The sequence below is a fragment of the Diabrotica virgifera genome, chromosome 4 (assembly GCF_917563875.1).
Source record: "Diabrotica virgifera virgifera chromosome 4, PGI_DIABVI_V3a".
Taxonomy (NCBI): domain Eukaryota; kingdom Metazoa; phylum Arthropoda; class Insecta; order Coleoptera; family Chrysomelidae; genus Diabrotica; species Diabrotica virgifera.
In genome coordinates this window covers 5494918-5514502 of record NC_065446.1, presented here as the reverse complement: position 1 = coordinate 5514502, position 19585 = coordinate 5494918, and the positions used below count along the sequence as shown (strand labels likewise).

The 19585-nt window shown below is 33.8% G+C and overlaps 1 protein-coding gene across 1 annotated transcript in view; it reads right to left on the bottom strand.

The window, feature by feature from the left end:
* Positions 1–2813: 2813 nt before the first annotated feature.
* LOC126883415 (uncharacterized) overlaps positions 2814–19585 on the bottom strand; it is a 74251-nt gene continuing 57479 nt past the window's right edge. Inside the window, exon 3 of the mRNA XM_050648961.1 lies at positions 2814–3040. Within this exon, the coding sequence (XP_050504918.1) occupies positions 2814–3040 (227 nt within the window). The remainder of the gene's footprint in view (positions 3041–19585) is intronic.

The window sequence follows — 19585 nt, the reverse complement described above, 5'->3', positions numbered from 1 at the left end:
TGAAGATGTCTTGGCAGTTGACATACACCTAAACAACAACACGACGCTGACAATAGTCTCTTATTACAAACATCCACAACAAACACTCTCAGATACACTTCTGGAATATGTCTCTGGGCTGAGCAAGGCGATTATTCTGGGTGATTTTAACGCCAGAAACACACAGTTTGGTGATACGTTCACAAATGTGGCGGGTAACCTGCTGTCTGATTGTCTCCTTGAACTGCCCATTCACAGAATCAGAAACACCGAACCTACGTTATTTAATCACAACGGCACCTCTATCGTCGACCATGTCATATGCACATATGACATGATAGACGTATTGGACGATGTTTGCATCATCGGTGATTCTATAACGTCGGACCACCTACCTATACTCATAAACGAAAACATATTAAATCCTAACCAACAGGCACATATACGAGTAATGAGAGACTATAAACATGCCGACTGGAACCTATATAGACACTATCTAAATCAGAATATTCCTCAGTTAGGCAATTTAAACACGCAAGCTGACATCGATAACGATATCACGGTCCTTCAAACACTGATAGGGCAAGCAATTGACCTATCAGTCCCCAATCGGGTTATAAACCCAAAGAGACCACCACTCCCTCAACACATAGTAAATCAAATCAAACACAAAAGACGTCTCCTACGTCAATTCCAACGAACACGCGATCCACTTCTCAAGGCAGAGTATAACCGTATCTCGGCTAGGGTCAAGCTAGAGGTGAAAAACATGCAAGCGTCACAATGGCGTGATGCCACCGCTGGCTTGGACTACCGTGATGGGGCTAGATTCTGGCATAAATTTAAAGTCCTAACTAAACAAAAACAAGCAAATCCATCTCATCTAGTCATAAATAATCAAATTATAAATTCAGACCAAGAGAAAGCCGAAGCTTTCAAGACACACCTCCAAAATACATTAGTCACGCCCCACGACCAGAGGTTCGATCAAGACTACTACGAGGTGGTCGAGAGAGATATAGTACGACTGCTCGCAACCCCATTCGATCCACGGTTTCGCCGTGAGCACCCGCTTACGGCACCCGTGAGTCAACAAACATTGGAGGATTACTGCCAAATTGGCAACTCCAATGCACCAGGTCCTGACAACATCAACAGGAACTGCGTAAGACACCTCCCACCGAGCGTCGCACAATATATGACGAACATTGTCAACGCCGCTCTAACTCTCTGCTACTTTCCAAAAGCTTGGAAAGTAGCACACACTATCATGCTCCCTAAAAAGGGCAAAATAAAGACAAATCTAAACTCTTACAGGCCGATTTCTCTACTAAGTGTTCTTGGTAAGGTCTTCGAAAGGATCCTTAAGGAGAGAATCGTTGACTTTACCACCGAAAACAATATCATTCCCTCCTACCAATTCGGCTTTAGAGAAGGTCTCTCCACAAAAACGGCGTTGACAGAAATCGTCACACACATAACTCAAACTCTCAACGACAAAAATCTAGCACTTGGCATATTCCTGGACGTACAGAAGGCCTTTGATCAGGTTTGGCACGCCGGCCTGACAAAGAAACTCTGGGACGTCGGCATGCCCATTCCTTTCATAAAACTCATTCACTCGTATCTCTCGGATCGCACCGTCATGGTTAAGATCAAAACTCTGCTGTCTACCTCTTTTACTCCATCAGCAGGAGTACCTCAAGGTTCCGTGTTGGCACCCATACTATACACAATATACAACAGCGACTTTCCTAACCCTAGAAACACCAATACACTAACATTACTATATGCGGACGACACTGCACTAATAACAACAACGAGAGATATTCACGTTTTGAATAGGTGTGCTCAAAATCACCTTAACACCGTCGAAAGATGGTGTGGAAGATGGCGAGTAACACTTAATCCAAACAAAACACAAACCATACTATTCAGACACCCAAACCTAAGCGCACACACTATACGTAATGCAGAAGAAAGAGTCGTTCTGGACCTGTGGGGCGAAAGATTACAACTTCGTGACCAGATTGAGTACCTAGGCGTCATTTTTGATAGAACGCTAAACTGGGACAGAGATCTGGCTGAAACCCGCAAAAGGGTGAAACGGAGGGTTAATCTGCTCAACAGTCTCTGTGGAAGATTCGGTCGGACGCATAAACACACACTAACGCACACATACAAAACATTCATACGGCCAGTAATCGAATACAAATCAAACATCTACACATTACTAAACAAGCGAAACACAGAAAGATTACTGGCCACAGAACGCAGCATACTCCGCAAAATAAACTACAAACGAAGAGACTACCCATCTAGACTCATACATCATCTAGCAAGGATCCAGCCACTAAACGAGAGAATCTCCTCTCTGAGCAGGAGTTTTACTACAAAAATCATAAACAGCCAAAACATCAGAGCTCAAAACGTCCTTAAAACTACCTGCTCATCCTTTGGTAGTGTATTCACCAGAACACCCAAACGAAAACTCCCTCACTTACCAACAAAATTGCTGACTCTTGCCAGCACAGAAGACATCCCTGGTGAATATACCGATATCCTGGAGGCAACTCCACTTTATTTTAGAATCAACCGTTAGATAAATAACTCACTTAGAGTTTTGCCTCGGACAGGGAGAGTTCGGTTTTCTGTGGTTTCCCGTACTCATTTGCAAATTATACCTGTCTTTAGGGAGGATACAGCCACAGCTGCCCTCAACGCGAAATTCAATCACTCTTAAATACTTAAATATCCAAACAGTCAAATTAAATTTCAATTTATAAAACTTGAATTCAAACTTTAAAACCTTATCATACACACAAAAAATTCTTTCAACTTTCATTGAAACTTAAAATTTTGCATGTATTAATAATTTGTTTTAGATCAAAAATTCTGAAAAGAACCGTAGAACCAACTTTCTCCTCTGATTGCTCCGCCCAACAACAGCCTCCAAGCAGTGCACCACCACCACCAACGGCGCAGACTACCACCAGTGGTCCCAGTGGACATAAAACAACAGTGTCTAGATAAGACATGTCCTGAAGAGGTGTTAGATCACCTAAAACAGGACAAACACACACAAGAAAAAATAGAAAAAAACAGAAAGGCATCCAAACGACCCACAACGAGACTACTCGCTAAGTCAGATCACGCTAAGTCTCCAGCTCATCTACAGTCACAGCGACAGTGGGTAGAACTAGCAATTTTATTAGACTAGAATCGGACAAACCCATAGACGAAGAAACACAAAAAGTTCTAAAATGTAATAGAACGGCATGTATCAATAATAAAGTTCTTAGCACAACAGTGTCTTCCATTGAGGGGCGATTCTGATAAACTTTTTAATCACAACCATGGTAATTTTTAAAGCTTGTTGAGCTCTTTAGAAAATTTGATTCTGTTTTACAAGAGCACATTAGGAGAACAACGAATGGTAGTAACAAGCAGCATCACTACTTGTGAAAACGTATCCAAAACGTAATTATTTAGCTTCTACATGAACAAATCAAAAATAAAATTTTAAACTTTTTGAAATCAACAAAGTATTACACGATGGACAGATGATATCAGGCGGATTAGATTAGTAAAAACTGGCAACAATCAGCACAAAACCGTGAAGTGTGGAAGCAATTGGGGGAGACCTATGTCCAGCAGTGGACGTGAATTGGTTGGATGATGATGAAAGTATTATAATAGCATAATTTTAGATTATACACCTAATATTGCTGGAGTGAAAAAGATAACTACTGTTATACGTTTTGTAGATTTAGATTTGTTCACAAAGTGTTAAAATTAAAGCACATTTTTTCTTGGATTTGTGCCTGTTCTGAAAACCACTGGCTTGGGTCTTACAGAAGTTATTTTGAAAAAACTGAATGAACTGTGAATACTTTTGGAAAATATGAGAGGACAAGGGTATGATGTATGATAAAGGGGGATACATGAAAGGGAAGAACTTGGGAGTTCAAAACAGAATTTTGACAATGAATCCTAGAGCACTTGTCCCATGTTCTAGCCAATACTAGCCATTCACTCAACTTAGTCATAAATGATGCTGGTAAAGCCTCACAGTTTGCAGTTTCTCTTTTTTCTTTACTGACAAAAATTTACAACTTTTCAAAAGCATCTATTCATCGTGGGGGTATACTGAAAAATCATATTTCTAACCTTTGTTCGTAACTAGATGGGAAAGTAGAATTGATGCAATTACTCCCATTAGATACAAAATTGAAGAAATCTACAATGCTAAGAAGATACAAAGACGAAAGTGAAAAGACAATTTGGCTATAAGGCTGAAGATCAAAATATAGACGTACAGAGATATAGAGACACGATATAAAGTTTACTTCTATTTAAAAATTATAGACACAACCTTTAACCGTTGATTGCCAATACCTTAATCAATGCTTTAACGCATTAAGTGATAGCTTTCAGAAAACTAAGAGCGATGGTGAAATTTTTGTTTTTGGGTCTACTAAGGGAGGGGGGGGCGGCGGTTGCTGACCTTGTCCAGGGCGGCAAAATCACTAGGGCCGGGCCTGTGTGAGAGATATGTATGAGGGAGTAACGACTAGTGTTAGGACAGGTGTGGGAGAGACATAAATTTCATGTGAAAGTTGAATTGCACCAAGGCTCGGTGCTTAGTCCTTATTTATTCTCATTAGTTTTGGACCAGATAACAGCGAAACTACAGGATAGCATTCCATGGTGCTTAATGTATGCTGATGATGTAGTCTTAATAGGAAATAGTAAAAGAAACTTAGAACAAAAACTGGAACAGTGGAGACAAGCTCTGGAGGAAAAAGGTTTAAAACTTAGTAGGACAAAAACGGAGTATTTGGAATGTTCATTTAAAGATGGAGTTACTACAAATAAAATAGTATCTTTGGATGGTGAAATGATTGTGAAAAGCAATAGTTTTAAGTACCTAGGATCGTTATTACAGAGTAATGGAGAAATAAACGGAGATGCATGCAGTAGAATTAGGGCTGGATGGATGAAGTTGAAAGAAGCGAGTGGTGTGTTGTGTTACAGAAAAATCCCAGTAAAGCTGAAGGGAAAATTTTATAAAACACCCATAAAACCGGCTATGATGTACGGAACTGAATGTTGGGCAGTGAAAAAGGAAGAGGAACAACGAATGCATGTCGCGGAAATGAAAATGCTTAGATGGATGAGTGGAGTGACAAAAAAGGATAAAATTAGAAACTAGTATATTAGGAGAAGTCTAGTTATGGCATTAATTGATGCCAACATGAGAGAGCATAGTTAAGATGATTTGGTGATGTTCATCCTCGAGACTTTAATAATCCAATACGAAGAATTGCTGAAGTGCAGATTCCTGGAAAGAGTAGGAGAGGAAGACCAAAGAAGGAATGGGGGGAGACGATTAGGCAGGACATGTTGGTAAAGGAGATTAATATTGATATGACCCAAGATAGAATTGTGTGGAGAAATGCAATTAGGGAAGCCGACCCCGCATAGTGATAAGCAAAGAGAATTTTACTTTAAAATCACTTTATTTGACATTTGGATTTGCACTCGGGAAAACTTTCTCATAATACAAAACACTAATAAATTAAAAATCAAAACGGGAACTGGTGTATGTTTTCAAAGACTGATAGTGTGTAAATAAATTTATTAAAATCAGCTAAGTACTTTCAGCATTTTTAATGCCATCATCAGAGCTATCGTCTTATAATTGTAACTACCTCAAATGAAGAGAAAACTTTGAACAAACACATTCTAATATTAAAAATTAACCCAGGGATCTAACCACTGGTCAGGGTGAAAACCCTTAAATGTATAAAATAATCACATTTAATGTGTTTTTAAAAAAAAATATACTTTTAAAAACAAAAATTTTTTTTAAACACATTAAATTTGATTATTTTATACATTTAAGGGTTTTTACCTTGACCAGTGGTTAGATCCCTGGGTTAATTTTTAATATGAGAATGTGTTTGTTCAAAGTTTTCTCTTCATTTGAGGTAGTTACAATTATAAGACGATAGTTTTGATGATGGCATGAAAAATGCTGAAAGTACTTAGCTAATTTTAATAAATTTATTTACACACTATCAGTCTTTGAAAACATACACCAGGTTCCGTTTTGATTAGAAGTGTGTACAAGTTAAACAGTCTCTTTCTATTAATAAATTAAACAAAATTTAGTTTCCTTACTTGGTTAAAATTCTTCTAATAATGTAATTTTATGTGATTCATTCATATTGACAATCAGACATATTATACAGTGATGAGCCCGCTAATAACCGGCAAAATATCGCAAAAGATGGACAACATAACACGTTGTGAAATAAAAATAGATGAACCTAGTAGGGGTTTAAAATTATCGATAGGAACCTATAAATTTATATTAAATTACGTACTTTCCCACTATTCCCACCTTTAGGAGGAGTGTGACAACTGTCACTGTGACGGGAGAATTTTATAAAACTGTCTCCAAAAATATTTTGTATTTAGATAACGATTTGCATTAGCAAGTAAAGTAGTATTTGCATAATATTTCATGTCAAAATTGTTTCTGAATTAAATAATTTTTCTTGATAAATAAATTTATCCATAAAACAGTCGTTTTCCGTGTTTCACAAGATATATAGTTTGTTTATTTAATACTGGCATCTCTAAACGCCTTCACAGTTTGAATTGTTTTGATAAAAGTAATAAAAGCAACCGATCTACTAAGAAGAATTTCACACAGTTTTTTAGCTGTCAGTAATTACCTTTTTATATAACTAACATCCTGGTGGATCTCAGTTGCTCGGCGCCACATGTAACCTAGTTATATATTTTTAATGAAAACTATATACCATCAAATATTTCTAGCGAAATTCCAGATGTGTTTATCTTTATCTTTTGTTCCTGTTCTCACGGACTCGTTACCTCTTTAAAATCCTAATCTGCAATACATCTGTTGCTTTGTAAAATAAATCTTTGGAAAATTGTCACGTTTTTATATTTAGGTATAAACGACAGTCTATTGACAGAGGCAAAAAGATTTAAATCATCTGGTTGAACTTATAGGGTGTTATTATAAAAGTTGACTTATTTATTAACTACACTTAATGCAAAGTACCTACATTAATAATAATTGTTCTATTATATTTTTTGTAATTTGTTAAGCATAGGAGCAATACTTTTTGGGGAGTGTAGTGTTCACTTCTTGATGATAGGTGCAAGAACGTCTTTGCACCTGTGTGTGTGTGTGTGTGTGTGTGTGTGTGTGTGTGTGTGTGTCTTTGTTTTGTGACTGTAGCCTTTGTAAATAAGGGCATATAGTTTTCTTGGGACATCTTTGACCATATTATGTTGACAATTTCGAAAAGGAAGACACAAATAGTACAATATAATATGTTATCTTCTTCTTCTTAAAGTTCCCTCTCCTATCGGAGGTTGGATATCATAATGGCTATGGTCACTTTGTTGGCTGCTGCTCTGAATAGTTGTAATGAACTACAGTTAAACCATTATCTAAGGTTCCTCAGGAAGAAGAAGCATAGGAAGATGCGCCTTCTTCATATGCTTCTTCTTCCTTGGATCCTTCCTTGCATAATAATTCTCAGCAATTCATATTTTTCTCCTCTGGTAATGTGACCCAAATATTCCAGTTTTCTAGTTTTTATACTTTTCATAATTTCTAACTCCTTATTTAAACGTCGTAGCACTTCAACATTGGTAATCCTTTGAACCCACTGAATTTTCAATATTCTTCTGTAACACCACATTTCGAACGCTTCTATTCTTCTTATGTGTTGTCTCTTCAATGTCCAAGCTTCCATTCCGTATAGCAATATAGAAAATATGTAGCATCTTAGAGCCCTCAATCTGAGAGGCAACTGAAGGTCTTTGTTTGTAAGCAGTGTCTTCATTTTTATAAATGCTTGCCTTGCAGTTTCAATTCGGACTTTAATTTCTTTGCTTTGGTCATTTTTGTCATCAACCCAGGTTCCCAGATATTTGTATGTCTTAACTTTTTCTATTTGGGTTTGCTCTATCATTAACCTTTCATTTCCATGTTCTGTTTTTGAGACAATCATAAATTTAGTTTTTTTCTTGTTTATTTTTAGTCCGTATCGAATGCAATAATCGTTTATTCTATTTAGCAATTCTTGTAGTGATTCCAGGGTGTCTGCCATTATAACGGTGTCATCAGCGAATCTTATGTTATTTACTATTCTTCCGTTTATAGAGATTCCATCACTTAGCTCCGCTATCGCTTCCTGAAATATGGCTTCACTGTACCGGTTAAACAGTAGCGGCGACAGAACACAACCCTGCCTTACTCCTCTCTTTATATCAATATTCTCGGACTCCTGTTCTTTTATCTTTATATTGGCCTTTTGATTCCAATACAGATTGATTCGTAAATCTCGTCTGTCTATATCTCTGTTTTTCAATAATTCTATTAGTTTTTCATGTCGGACCCTGTCGAACGCTTTTTCGAAGTCGATGAAACAGGAATAAATATCCAGGTTCATATCTAAGCATCTTTGAGAGAGGACATTAAACGCAAACAATGCCTCTCTTGTTCCAAGTCCTTTGCGGAACCCAAATTGGGTATCATCCATATCATATTCTAGCTTTCTGTATAATCTTCCATGAATCACCCTTAGGAATGTTATCTTATAGAGCAGCAAATACAGACACTGATCACATTAATTAATTATTATTGAAGATAAAAATAATCAAACAAATATTTACAGAGACAGAAAAAGAAAAAATGTAACACAAATCAATCGAAATCACAAGAAATAAAACAACACTCTGCCAAAGAATTGGGATATGAGTTGAGAACATACAACAATGACTATATAGAAAAGGAATGGAATAATATAGAAAACGACATAATAGAAATTGCAGAACAAATATTACGACCCCAAAATAACAAAAAATGGAAAACATGGTCTGATGAAGAATGTTACAAAAAAATCAGGTTAATAACTTCGCCAGAAATAAATAGTCAGAGAGAGAATGGAAGAGAGGAACAATTAGAACAATACCGAACAGAAAAGCAGGAACCCACGAAACTATAATATATACCAGGGGTCACCAATTAGATTTCCTGAGGGTCCATTTCGACAATCTATGATACTTCCGGGGTCCGGATTTAATGCTACATGTATCTGGTTGTTCTAATTCGGTTTCTTTGCGGATTCTTGTTAAAAATTATCCCCTATACACAAATCAGAAGGGTGCCGTGCAAAATTTTTGGGCAGAAATTGTTTACCACTTTTTTTGTCTACGAAAATGTTTTTAACATTTTCGAGTCATCCTAACAAAAAAGATCTTCATTTTTCTCAAAACTTAATAGATTTCGAGTTTTAAACGATTTAAAATTTGAAAAATGCGAAAATAAGCTTTTTCGAAGCTTGAAAACTCATGCGTGAATTTTGCTGTTGTCAAGTGCCTAAATTGAAGTTTAAACATTCAATTTCAAGATTCTGGTGAGTATTCGGGGATTATTTCAATTTAGAGCGTTGTTTTTATTAGCTTATGTAATTAGCACATTGACAATAATTAATTGAATAAATAAATAAATTATTAAAAAAAACTATGTTAATAATAAATTATAGTCGGTTCGCTAAACTCAGACACAACTGGCTAGTGATTTTAGTTGGTAATTTTTTTGTTGTTTGCCAATTTTGAGAAAATTGGCAACATTACTAACTATTTAGTAATTATTAATTATTTAGTAATTATTTTTTTGCCAATTTTACCAAATTGGAAAAATTATTTACTAAAATCACTAGCCAGTTGTGTCTGAGTTTAGCGAACCGACTATATACAATTTTTAAAAAATGTCAAGTATTTGTTGGATACTTTTCGCATAAGTAAGTATACGTATCGACAGAGACGCACCATAAAGTACGACGCGCGGTGGTTTTAAAGTCGAGTAGAGGCGTATAATTAACAATTAAAAACAACGGGCTATATTGAAATAAACCGCGACTACGTCGTATAATTAACAATTAAAAACAACGGTCTATATTGAAATAAACCGCGACTACGTATAAGAATAGGTATTGAAATTAAATGTATAAACTTCAATTTAGGTACTTGGAAAACTGAAATCTAATAAGTTAGATACATATGAGTTTTTAAGCCTCAAAAATGCGTATTTTATAATAAAGTTCATTCTTGATAAAGCGGCTTCGCACACCTAAGCCAAACATAGTACACAATCTCATGGCCAAACATGTTCAAAATTGCCAAACACTTTATTTTGAATTTAATGGCGGTCCGCACAAAACTAGCTCACGGTCCGGATGCGGACCGCGGTCCGCCAATTGGTGATCCTTGATATAGACGAAAGAAAGAGACATGGATCATGGATCTCTAAACAAATGCAATATGTAGTTATAAATAAATATTCCTGTTCTGTTCTGTTGTGTTCTGTTCTGTTCCTGAACAGTAAGCTTATTTAACACTATGAAAACAACATTTTTGGGAAAAAAGAGATACCGGAGAAAGTAAAATCGGCAGTGGTTACTTCAGTAGTTAGACCAACAATCATGTATAGCAGCGAGACATGGACATTGACGGGTAAACAAAAATCCAGAGTCAATGCTATGGAAATAAGGTTCCTGAGGAAAAAAGCAAACAAAAAGAGGACAGACAAAATACGAAACGAAACAATCAGACAAAACCTAAAACTAGAACAAATCAATGAAAAAATAGTAGATGGACAACTTAAGATGGTTCAGGCACGTGTGTAGAATGTCGAACGATAGACTAACAAAACGAGAGTCCGAAACGAGAGTGCAGGGGAAAACAAAATACGAAAGAGGACCAAGAGTTATGTGGGTAGATGAAATCAGGAAAAATGTCGAAAAGAAAGGATTGGCATTGGAAAGTGCAAGAAACCTAACACAAGATCGGAAAGTATGAAGACTACAATGCCAAACTCAACGCCACCAGCCTTACACCCAAAGGTAGAAAGGCTTAGGACTAAGTAAGTAATTAAGAAATAAATTTTAGGGACAACAAAAGACTTACGGAATATGTAAAACAACAATATAGTACCAAAAAAAATCAAATATAAACAAAAAAGATCGGGAAAAGCATTTTACGGATTTATTCAAAACCAACCAAGAGACGTAAAAAACAGAGCAAGAAATGATACATAATAGAGATTCAGGAGAAGACGCACCTATCTATATAGGATTCCTAGATGTCATAAACCAACTAAAACTAAACAAAACTCCGGAACCAGATGAAATTAACAACGAACTTATAATAAACAGAGAAGAGGAGCTGCCGAAGGGGAAGTACAAACTGATGGTCAAAACTTGGTCACACCAACAACAATGGAGCAAAAGTGCAACAACTATAGAGATATTATGATACTGAACAGTACGTAATGAGGCCCCTAGAACACAAGGGATGTAAGTGCCAATTCTGAGTGCCAATTTTTAGGAAATTGAGTTAAATACAAAAATGAACTCCCAAGCACATAGAAATCATGGTGGCTTCAAACTTTCTACATAAACTAAACAATAACATGATCAAAAATGAGATGTCATTGAAAACATGCTAACTAGTCTGATGTACCTAGATTTTTAAATTTGTCTTTTACTTTGAACAAAGTTTTCTCAAAACTTGACACTTACAAAAAACGATGAAAAGGATGAACATATCAGCAAAGTTAATCAGACTGACCAGAATGACAATGAAGGAATCATCAGCAAAACTCAAGACAACCTAAAGAGCTACAAAAGACATCAACGTAGAAAGTGACGTAAGGCAAGGATATATTGAAATCGAAATTAGATTTTTTTCTTCTCTAAGCAGTTTTTGGTTCTTTATATCTATATGATTACAGTGGTACTACTGGTAAATAAATGCAGTGCGCTTGCACCAACTTGTATATAGCTGGTGGAAAGATCATCATACTAGAATTTATTCGACGAAGAACTAACTAGCTGTGGCGAAGAAATAATTGTTGAAATCCAATAAAATATAATCGACTAATAAATTTTATTCGACCAATAACTAACTATTCTCCGATTTATTTGTTCTTGGTGAAACAGGGTGAAACCGGCAATTAAGAGATGAAATTAATGTTCGTACGTATTATACAGGACACGCGCCAACTAGTAACTCTTAATGACAAACTTTTTTAAATCATAATGTACACCGGCCAATTCGTAACTTTTCTACTACCTGACCAACTCACAACTTTATACAGGTGAATTCGAAACCATTGTTTAACTCTAATGCCCCAGCTAGTTGTTAGGTTAAAAGGTAAGAAATAAATTTGAACAGTAACGGATTAAGCCAACACGGGCCATATAGCATATTATTATGTAAGCGAATGGTTCTTGGTTTGCTTAAAAACATGTTGTGTATTATATGTACCTATAAAAAAATAACAAAAATTGAAATCTCTTTTGACTGAAACAATATTATATGTATAGACCAGGGCGGATCTGTAAAAAACGTCTATTTGTGTTTGGAGTTAGGAGTAATGCTCCTTCTCAAATATGCCCGGAACATTAATAAAAAAATTAAAATATTTAAAAATTTCGAAAAACATTAATTTTTTTCTACATTCTTTGCTTATAACTTTAAAACGATTCAATTTGGAGTGAAGTCGTACGGAATTAAAATAAAGATAATTGAATTTTTTATGATATACGACTAGTTAAAAATGTCTTAAATTATTACCCTTTCTGCAAAATAGCAATAAATACAAAATAAGGGGACAAAATAAGCCTCTTTTTATTCAGTGTTTTTCAACAACTTTAGTTGCACTTAGAACCTTCGTAATTCGCATAGAAAATTCTTATAACATACTTAAATCGTCCACCAAATTTTATTAAAATCGACCTGATAAATTTTGCATAATAATTTTGCAACCTAAATTTTTTTAAAAAAGTTCAAATTTTTTAAAAACTTTCTGAACAGAAAGTAGACCATTTAGAAGTTTGTTAATTTTTTCACATATAAAGAGGTTCTCTACCTATCTAATACACTTTACAGAATTAAAATCGGATTATCTAAGCAGCCTCAACACTGTTTTAAAGTTGTAAACAATTTTTTGGCTTATAAACAAATACAGTGAGGACGTTTGAGTTGGAATAAATTCATTTTCTCGAGAATGGGCGTCTCTGGAGATAAATCCCGAAATAGGTCGATTTTTATTTTTAAATTCTAATTTTTTGGTATACATATCATACTAGTTACGTCATCCATCTGGGCGCGATGACGCAATCGATGATTTTTTTTTAAATGAGAATAGGGGCCGTATGATAGCAGGCCGTATGATTCCGTCGGTATAACAGGTTGCCCATAAATCGTCTCAGAAGCTCCAAAAGTGTTGCAAAAGAAACTTGGTCCATAATAAATGATCTTCGAAATAAAACTCACACAGCTCAAACATTTTCCCTTCCAGACCCAGAAAATCTAAATGAATATTTTGTTAATGTGAGTAAAAATATAACATCAACTATTGTGTCACAACAAGATCCCATTTCCTATCTCCCTAATTCAGGAAAGGTTTCGAATTCATTCTTTATAAGACCGGTTGGTAAATCTGAACTGATCCAAACAATCAATAGTATCAAAAGCAAATCTTCCTGTAGTACCGATGGACTATCTATAAAAATTTTCTCAAATCTCCCAGACAATGTGTTGGGAGTCCTCATCTCTCTAATAAATGATTCTTTTGAGAAAGGTAAATTTCCAGAGTGCCTAAAGACGGCCATCATTATTCCTCTTCATAAGGGTGGTGAAAAATCTATTGCCTGCAATTATAGACCTATTGCATTACTACCGGTACTCTCCAAAATTATTGAAAGACTCCTAAAAGCCCGACTTATGTCTTTTCTCGTTGATAACAAGATTTTATCACAAAATCAGTTTGGATTTTTAAATAATAAATGTACCACCGATGCCATGTTTTCTGTACTACATGAGGTTTATCAAGAATTAAACAATAATCTCCACACTGCCACTGTTTTTTGTGATTATGCCAAAGCTTTTGATTGTGTAAATCACGACATTTTGATAAAAAAACTAGATTTCTATGGAATTCGAGGTATTTCTTTGAACTGGTTTCAATCTTACTTGGAAAATATGAAAACAACTGGTTAGAGCAAATGATACAGACTCTAGTCTCAAAAATGTTGTATGTGGGGTACCGCAAGGTTCAGTATTGGGTCCTCTACTTTTCCTTATCTTTATTAATGACATAACTAGTTTAAAAATCGATGGAAAAGTTTTTCTTTTTGCTGACGATACCAGTATCACTTGGAGCAACTCAAATATCGCAACTCTTCATGCTACTATAACTTCTGATCTACTCACAATAAAATCCTGGTCAGATTCTAATTTACTCTCTTTTAACGTAGATAAAACAGTAGCATTACCCTATAAAGGAACTCTTCAACCCTTACCTCTTCATAACAGCCAGATCAGTATCGTTGATTCTGTAAAGTTTCTTGGTATTTTTTTAGATAGCAACCTTAAATGGTCCCTTCATATCGATGTGTTAAGCAAGAAACTATCCTCAGCTTGCTTTGCAATAAGATCTGTCTCTAAGGAAATGGATTTAGCCTCTTCCAAAATAACATACTTTTCATTGTTCGAGTCCCATCTTCGATATGGTCTGCCTTTTTGGGGTTTTGGTACAGCTGCCCAATCCGATGTTATTTTTAAATTGCAAAAAAGAGCAATCAGATATCTGTTTGGCCTCAGAAGAACAACACATTGCAGAAGCTACTTCAAAGATCACAGAATTCTAACATTACCTTCTTTATATATTTTAGAAACTGTTTGCTTATTTCGTAAACATCTACATGTTTTTCCAGAAAGACCTAGACATGACTATTCCACCAGAAATTCTACTTTTGACATCTATTTACCGATCCCGTCCAGTGAGTTAATAAAGAAATCTATATTATATTCTGCAAAAAAACTATACAACCATCTCCCTCTACAACTTAAATCTGCAACATCTTTCCCCAAGTTCCGTAAAATGACTAAAGCCTATTTATCTGAAAGACCATATTATTCAATAGCAGAGTTTCTTAACCAATAACTAAGAAATTACAGTATTGTTATGTATAAGTAGAATCTTAATCTATATTTGAGTGTCATATGCAGCAGCATAACTTATTAAATTTCTTATTAAATTTCTTAAGGTAGATTACGCAATTTGCAATTTTTTTTTAATTTTGCAATAGATTGTTACTGATTTTTATTTGACTTTATTATGTTTTATTTATATTGACGATTTGTATAATTTTAGTAAATTGTATTTGTTATTGTTTTTATTTATGATTCTTGTAAGCTTTGTCTATAAAATTGTTAAATTTTTCATGACAATAAAGCATATTTCTATTCTATTCTATTCTTGCAACCAGATGCAGAATAGTACCATAAATGTTTTCCACTTTTTAGCACTTTCTTTAATTGAAATTTAAAATGATTTACCACCAATAACTTACACCCACGTGCACTCATTACGAAATCTGTTACAAGAATTTCAGTCATTTTCACAAAATTTATTTGGATTTTCTCTAGTAACTCTTCCAAGAGACAATAAATACATAAATGATGAATACCTTTTACACCACCTTCAAACAGAGTAATTTTTACAGGTACATACCTGGAATAATGGTATTAAATTTTATCAACATTACTTAAAAATGAAAGTTATTAATTCACCGGTAGTTAGTGGGGCATATACTAGTTCGCTCCGGCGGCCAGAATTTAATACCCCACAGAAAAGGGGCATAGGTAAATTTGCTCCGGTCATATATTTCTTAGAAAAATTAGTTAAAAATGCCTTTACTAGATACACAATGAATAATAATGAATAGCCAGGGTCAGCGTAAATAGATAATGTTGCCTTCATAAAGCAGGTACTTTGATACATTTTATTAATAAAATTTTTAATAAATATCTCTCAAACTTTGTATTTACCTAAATATAAAACTATTTCTTAAAATTATATTAAAATTATAACGATATTATCACTAAAGTATAATGTTAGAGCTAATGTTCTATTAGTAATATTAACATATTATATTATATTATATTATATTATATTATATTATATTATATTATATTATATTATATTAATAAAACTTATGAATTTTTTAAAATAAAAGGTAAAGATTCTTTAAGGTTGAGTGACGAACTTTGAAATTTAGCTTTAATCACCTTTATGTTAAAATATATAAAATATAGTACCTACAAAGAAGTTTTCTGAAAAGTTTTATACCAAAAAGAAAAAAATTATGCAACTTTAAATATTATTATCGACGTTATAAATTACCAAAATTACGCTTATTTTTCGAGATACTGACCATGGATGGTGAATGGCTAATTAGTCAATTTATCCATTTCTTATTTCAGAACGTATCGTCTTTCAACCCCCGAGAAAAGGTGTCTTTCACCCTCAAGTAAAAGCAATCGACGGCACAAGTCCAACTTTGAAGTGGAGTGTAAGTAGAACCTAAACTCAAATTTTCATGCAAATCCGTCGTAACGCGGAAAATTACTTTCCAAAAAGGTCATTTATTCGGCTAAATCTAAATAATCTAATTCCACTGTCTCATATTATTTATACAAATATGTAACAACCAATATTTTATATAATTTCTATATAAAATACAAAAGTTACAGTACCATTTTGCCGATATTAATTTTCCTAGAACTTAATAAATAAATACTTAATCCGCTTAACCATGGGAGCGAACTAGGTTATGGTTTTCGGAGCGAACTAGTATGTAATTAAGAGGGTTTTTTGACCTTGGGAGCGAACTAGTGTGCTCCGAGTTAGTGGGCTATCGAAGAATTACCTGTGCGCCAGAGTTACGAGTTGGCCTGTAATTAGGATGGGGGATTAAAATAGTTACGAATTCACCGAGACCCATTATACAATATAGATGGTAAACAAAAATAAAAAAATGGATTATTCTTACTAAATTGTTAATATGTGATTAAAAAACAACGCCAAAATGTCTGCACAAAAAATATAGATTTTCTCATTATTAACGAAAAAAAAAAAACTCATCAAATATCTTATTATTGGTTTAATGCCATATAATTACAATATTTCGGCAAATATTTGGTTTAATCTATTATGAATGTAATATTTATATACGTCGGTCATACTCGTCACACGAAATGGAAATAGAAACAATTTAGCTTTTTTTCATACTTTTTTAATTTGTTTTAATTTTGTATTATTTCATTTTCACTAGTAGTTTTACTACCACATGTTTCTCCGGTCAATAAATTTAGTAATTTGATCATTGGACTACGCTACAGTTCACTGACCTTTTATTTCGTTTTTTAAGTGTAGCAATATCTAGCATCTAGCGGTAGGTGGTAAGATGATGTCAGAACAAAATCTGAACAAGTTGATATGAATTGCAGGATGTTAAGGTTAAAAGATCAGAGTTTAGAGATACGCACTCCATTTGCGGCGTTTAAATTATTTTTCCCGTGGCTAAATTTACAATTATTAGTTTGTTACACTTCCTACAATTTCTTATAGTAAATCAACTATTTTTGTGTTATTGTAAATACAAATTCCCAGTTTAGCTCAATTAATCGAACAGTCATTTCTGACTATTTGGATACTTTACAGTTTTGATGATCTGTGTTTCACCTGTATTTTCACCTTTATATTATCTATAAAGAGACACCTAACTGTATCCGAATATAAATATATAAATTTAGACTATTTATTAGACATCAGAGTTATGGACAAATTATTAATAGATCAGGAAGGATCTGTTTTTAGGTGGATGTGAGAGGTGGCATTCGGATTTTTGCGGATAAAGTTAGGTGATAACTTTGTTAATAATAATGAACTTATGCTCCTTCTCAAATATGCCCGGAACATTAATAAAAAAATAAAATATTTAAAAATTTCAAAAAATTTCGTCTTTTTCTACTTTCTTTGCTTATAACTTTAAAACGATTCATTTTGGAACAAAGTCGTATAGGATACTATCAGATACTATAGGATTTCTATCAGATACGATTGGTTAAAAATATCTTAATTTAACACCCTTGCTGCAAAATAGCAATAAATATAAAATAAGGGGGCAAAACAAGCCTGTCCTTATTCAATGTTTTTCCATCACTTAGGTTACACTTGGAACCTTCCTAATTTGCTTGGAAAATTTTTGTAATGTGCTAAAACCGTCTACCAAATTTCATTCAAATTGATTTACTAGATTTTGCATAATAATTTTGCAATCTAAACTTTTTTTAAAAAATTAAAAATTTTTAAAATCTTGTTCAACAAAAACTAGAACATACAAAGATTTGTCAATTTTTTTACATATAAAGAAGCACTCCACGTATTTAATGCACTTTACAGAATTGAAATCGGATTATTTAAGTAGCATCAGCAATGTTTTAAAGTTATAAACAATTTTTTGGCTTATAAACAAATTAGTGCTGTGTCCAGGAGGGGGTGCTACGGGCTTCTTTATTTAGATGGACTTACCCAAGTTTTTTTATGTATTTTGACCCGTAGAACACGAATTTTTTGGCTAACAGTTGATCCGGATGTCGCGTCGATAAGATTGTTATAAACAAAGAACTTGAGGAATTCAATAACATAAATTTTTCGCAAAATAAAACATTGTTTTGTATTTCTTGGGTAATTCTAAGCAAAAATTGTTCTTACAAGTTTTTTCGTAGGATGCATAGTTTTCGAGATAAACGCGGTGGAACATTAAAAAAATCGAAAAATTGCAATTTTTCAACGAGAATAACTTTTGATTAAAAAATAAAATAGGAATTCTGCTGACAGCATTTGAAAAATTAAGTCAAATTATACCGGTTTTAATTATTTGCATTGCTAAAAATAAATTTTTTTATTATCAAAGCTATTTGTTTATAAGCCAAAAAATTGTTTATAACTTTAAAACATTGCTGAGGCCCCTTAAATAATCCGATTTTAATTCGGTAAAGTGTATTAGATAGGTAGAGCACCTCTTTATATGTAAAAAATTAGCCAACTTCTAAATGATCTACTTTTTGTTCAGAAAGATTTTAAAAAATGTGAACTTATTTAAAAACATTTATATTGCAAATTTATTATGCAAAATCTATTAGGTCGATTTTAATGAAATTTGGTAGACCATTTAAGTAGGTTATAAGAATTTTCTAAGCGAATTACTAAGGTTCTAAGTGCCACCCAAGTGGTTAAGAAACATTGAATAACATCAGGCGTATTTTGCCCCCTTATTTTGTATTTATTGCTATATTGCAGAAAAGGTAATACCTTAAGACATTTTTGACCAGTCGTATATCATACAAGATTCAGTTATCTTTATTTTATTTCTGTACGACTATGTTCCAAAACGAACCGTTTTAAAGTTATAAGCAAAGAAAGCAGAAAAAAATCGATGTTTTTCAAAATTTTTAAATATTTTAATTTTTTTATTAATGTTCCAGGCATATTTGAGAAGGAGCATAAGTCAATTATTATTACTGAAGGTGTCACCTAACTTTATCTGCAAAAATCCGACTGCCACCTCTCACATCCAAAAATACACGTTTTTTTACAGATTAGTCCTGGTCTATAATTATAGTTACAAATTATCTACTT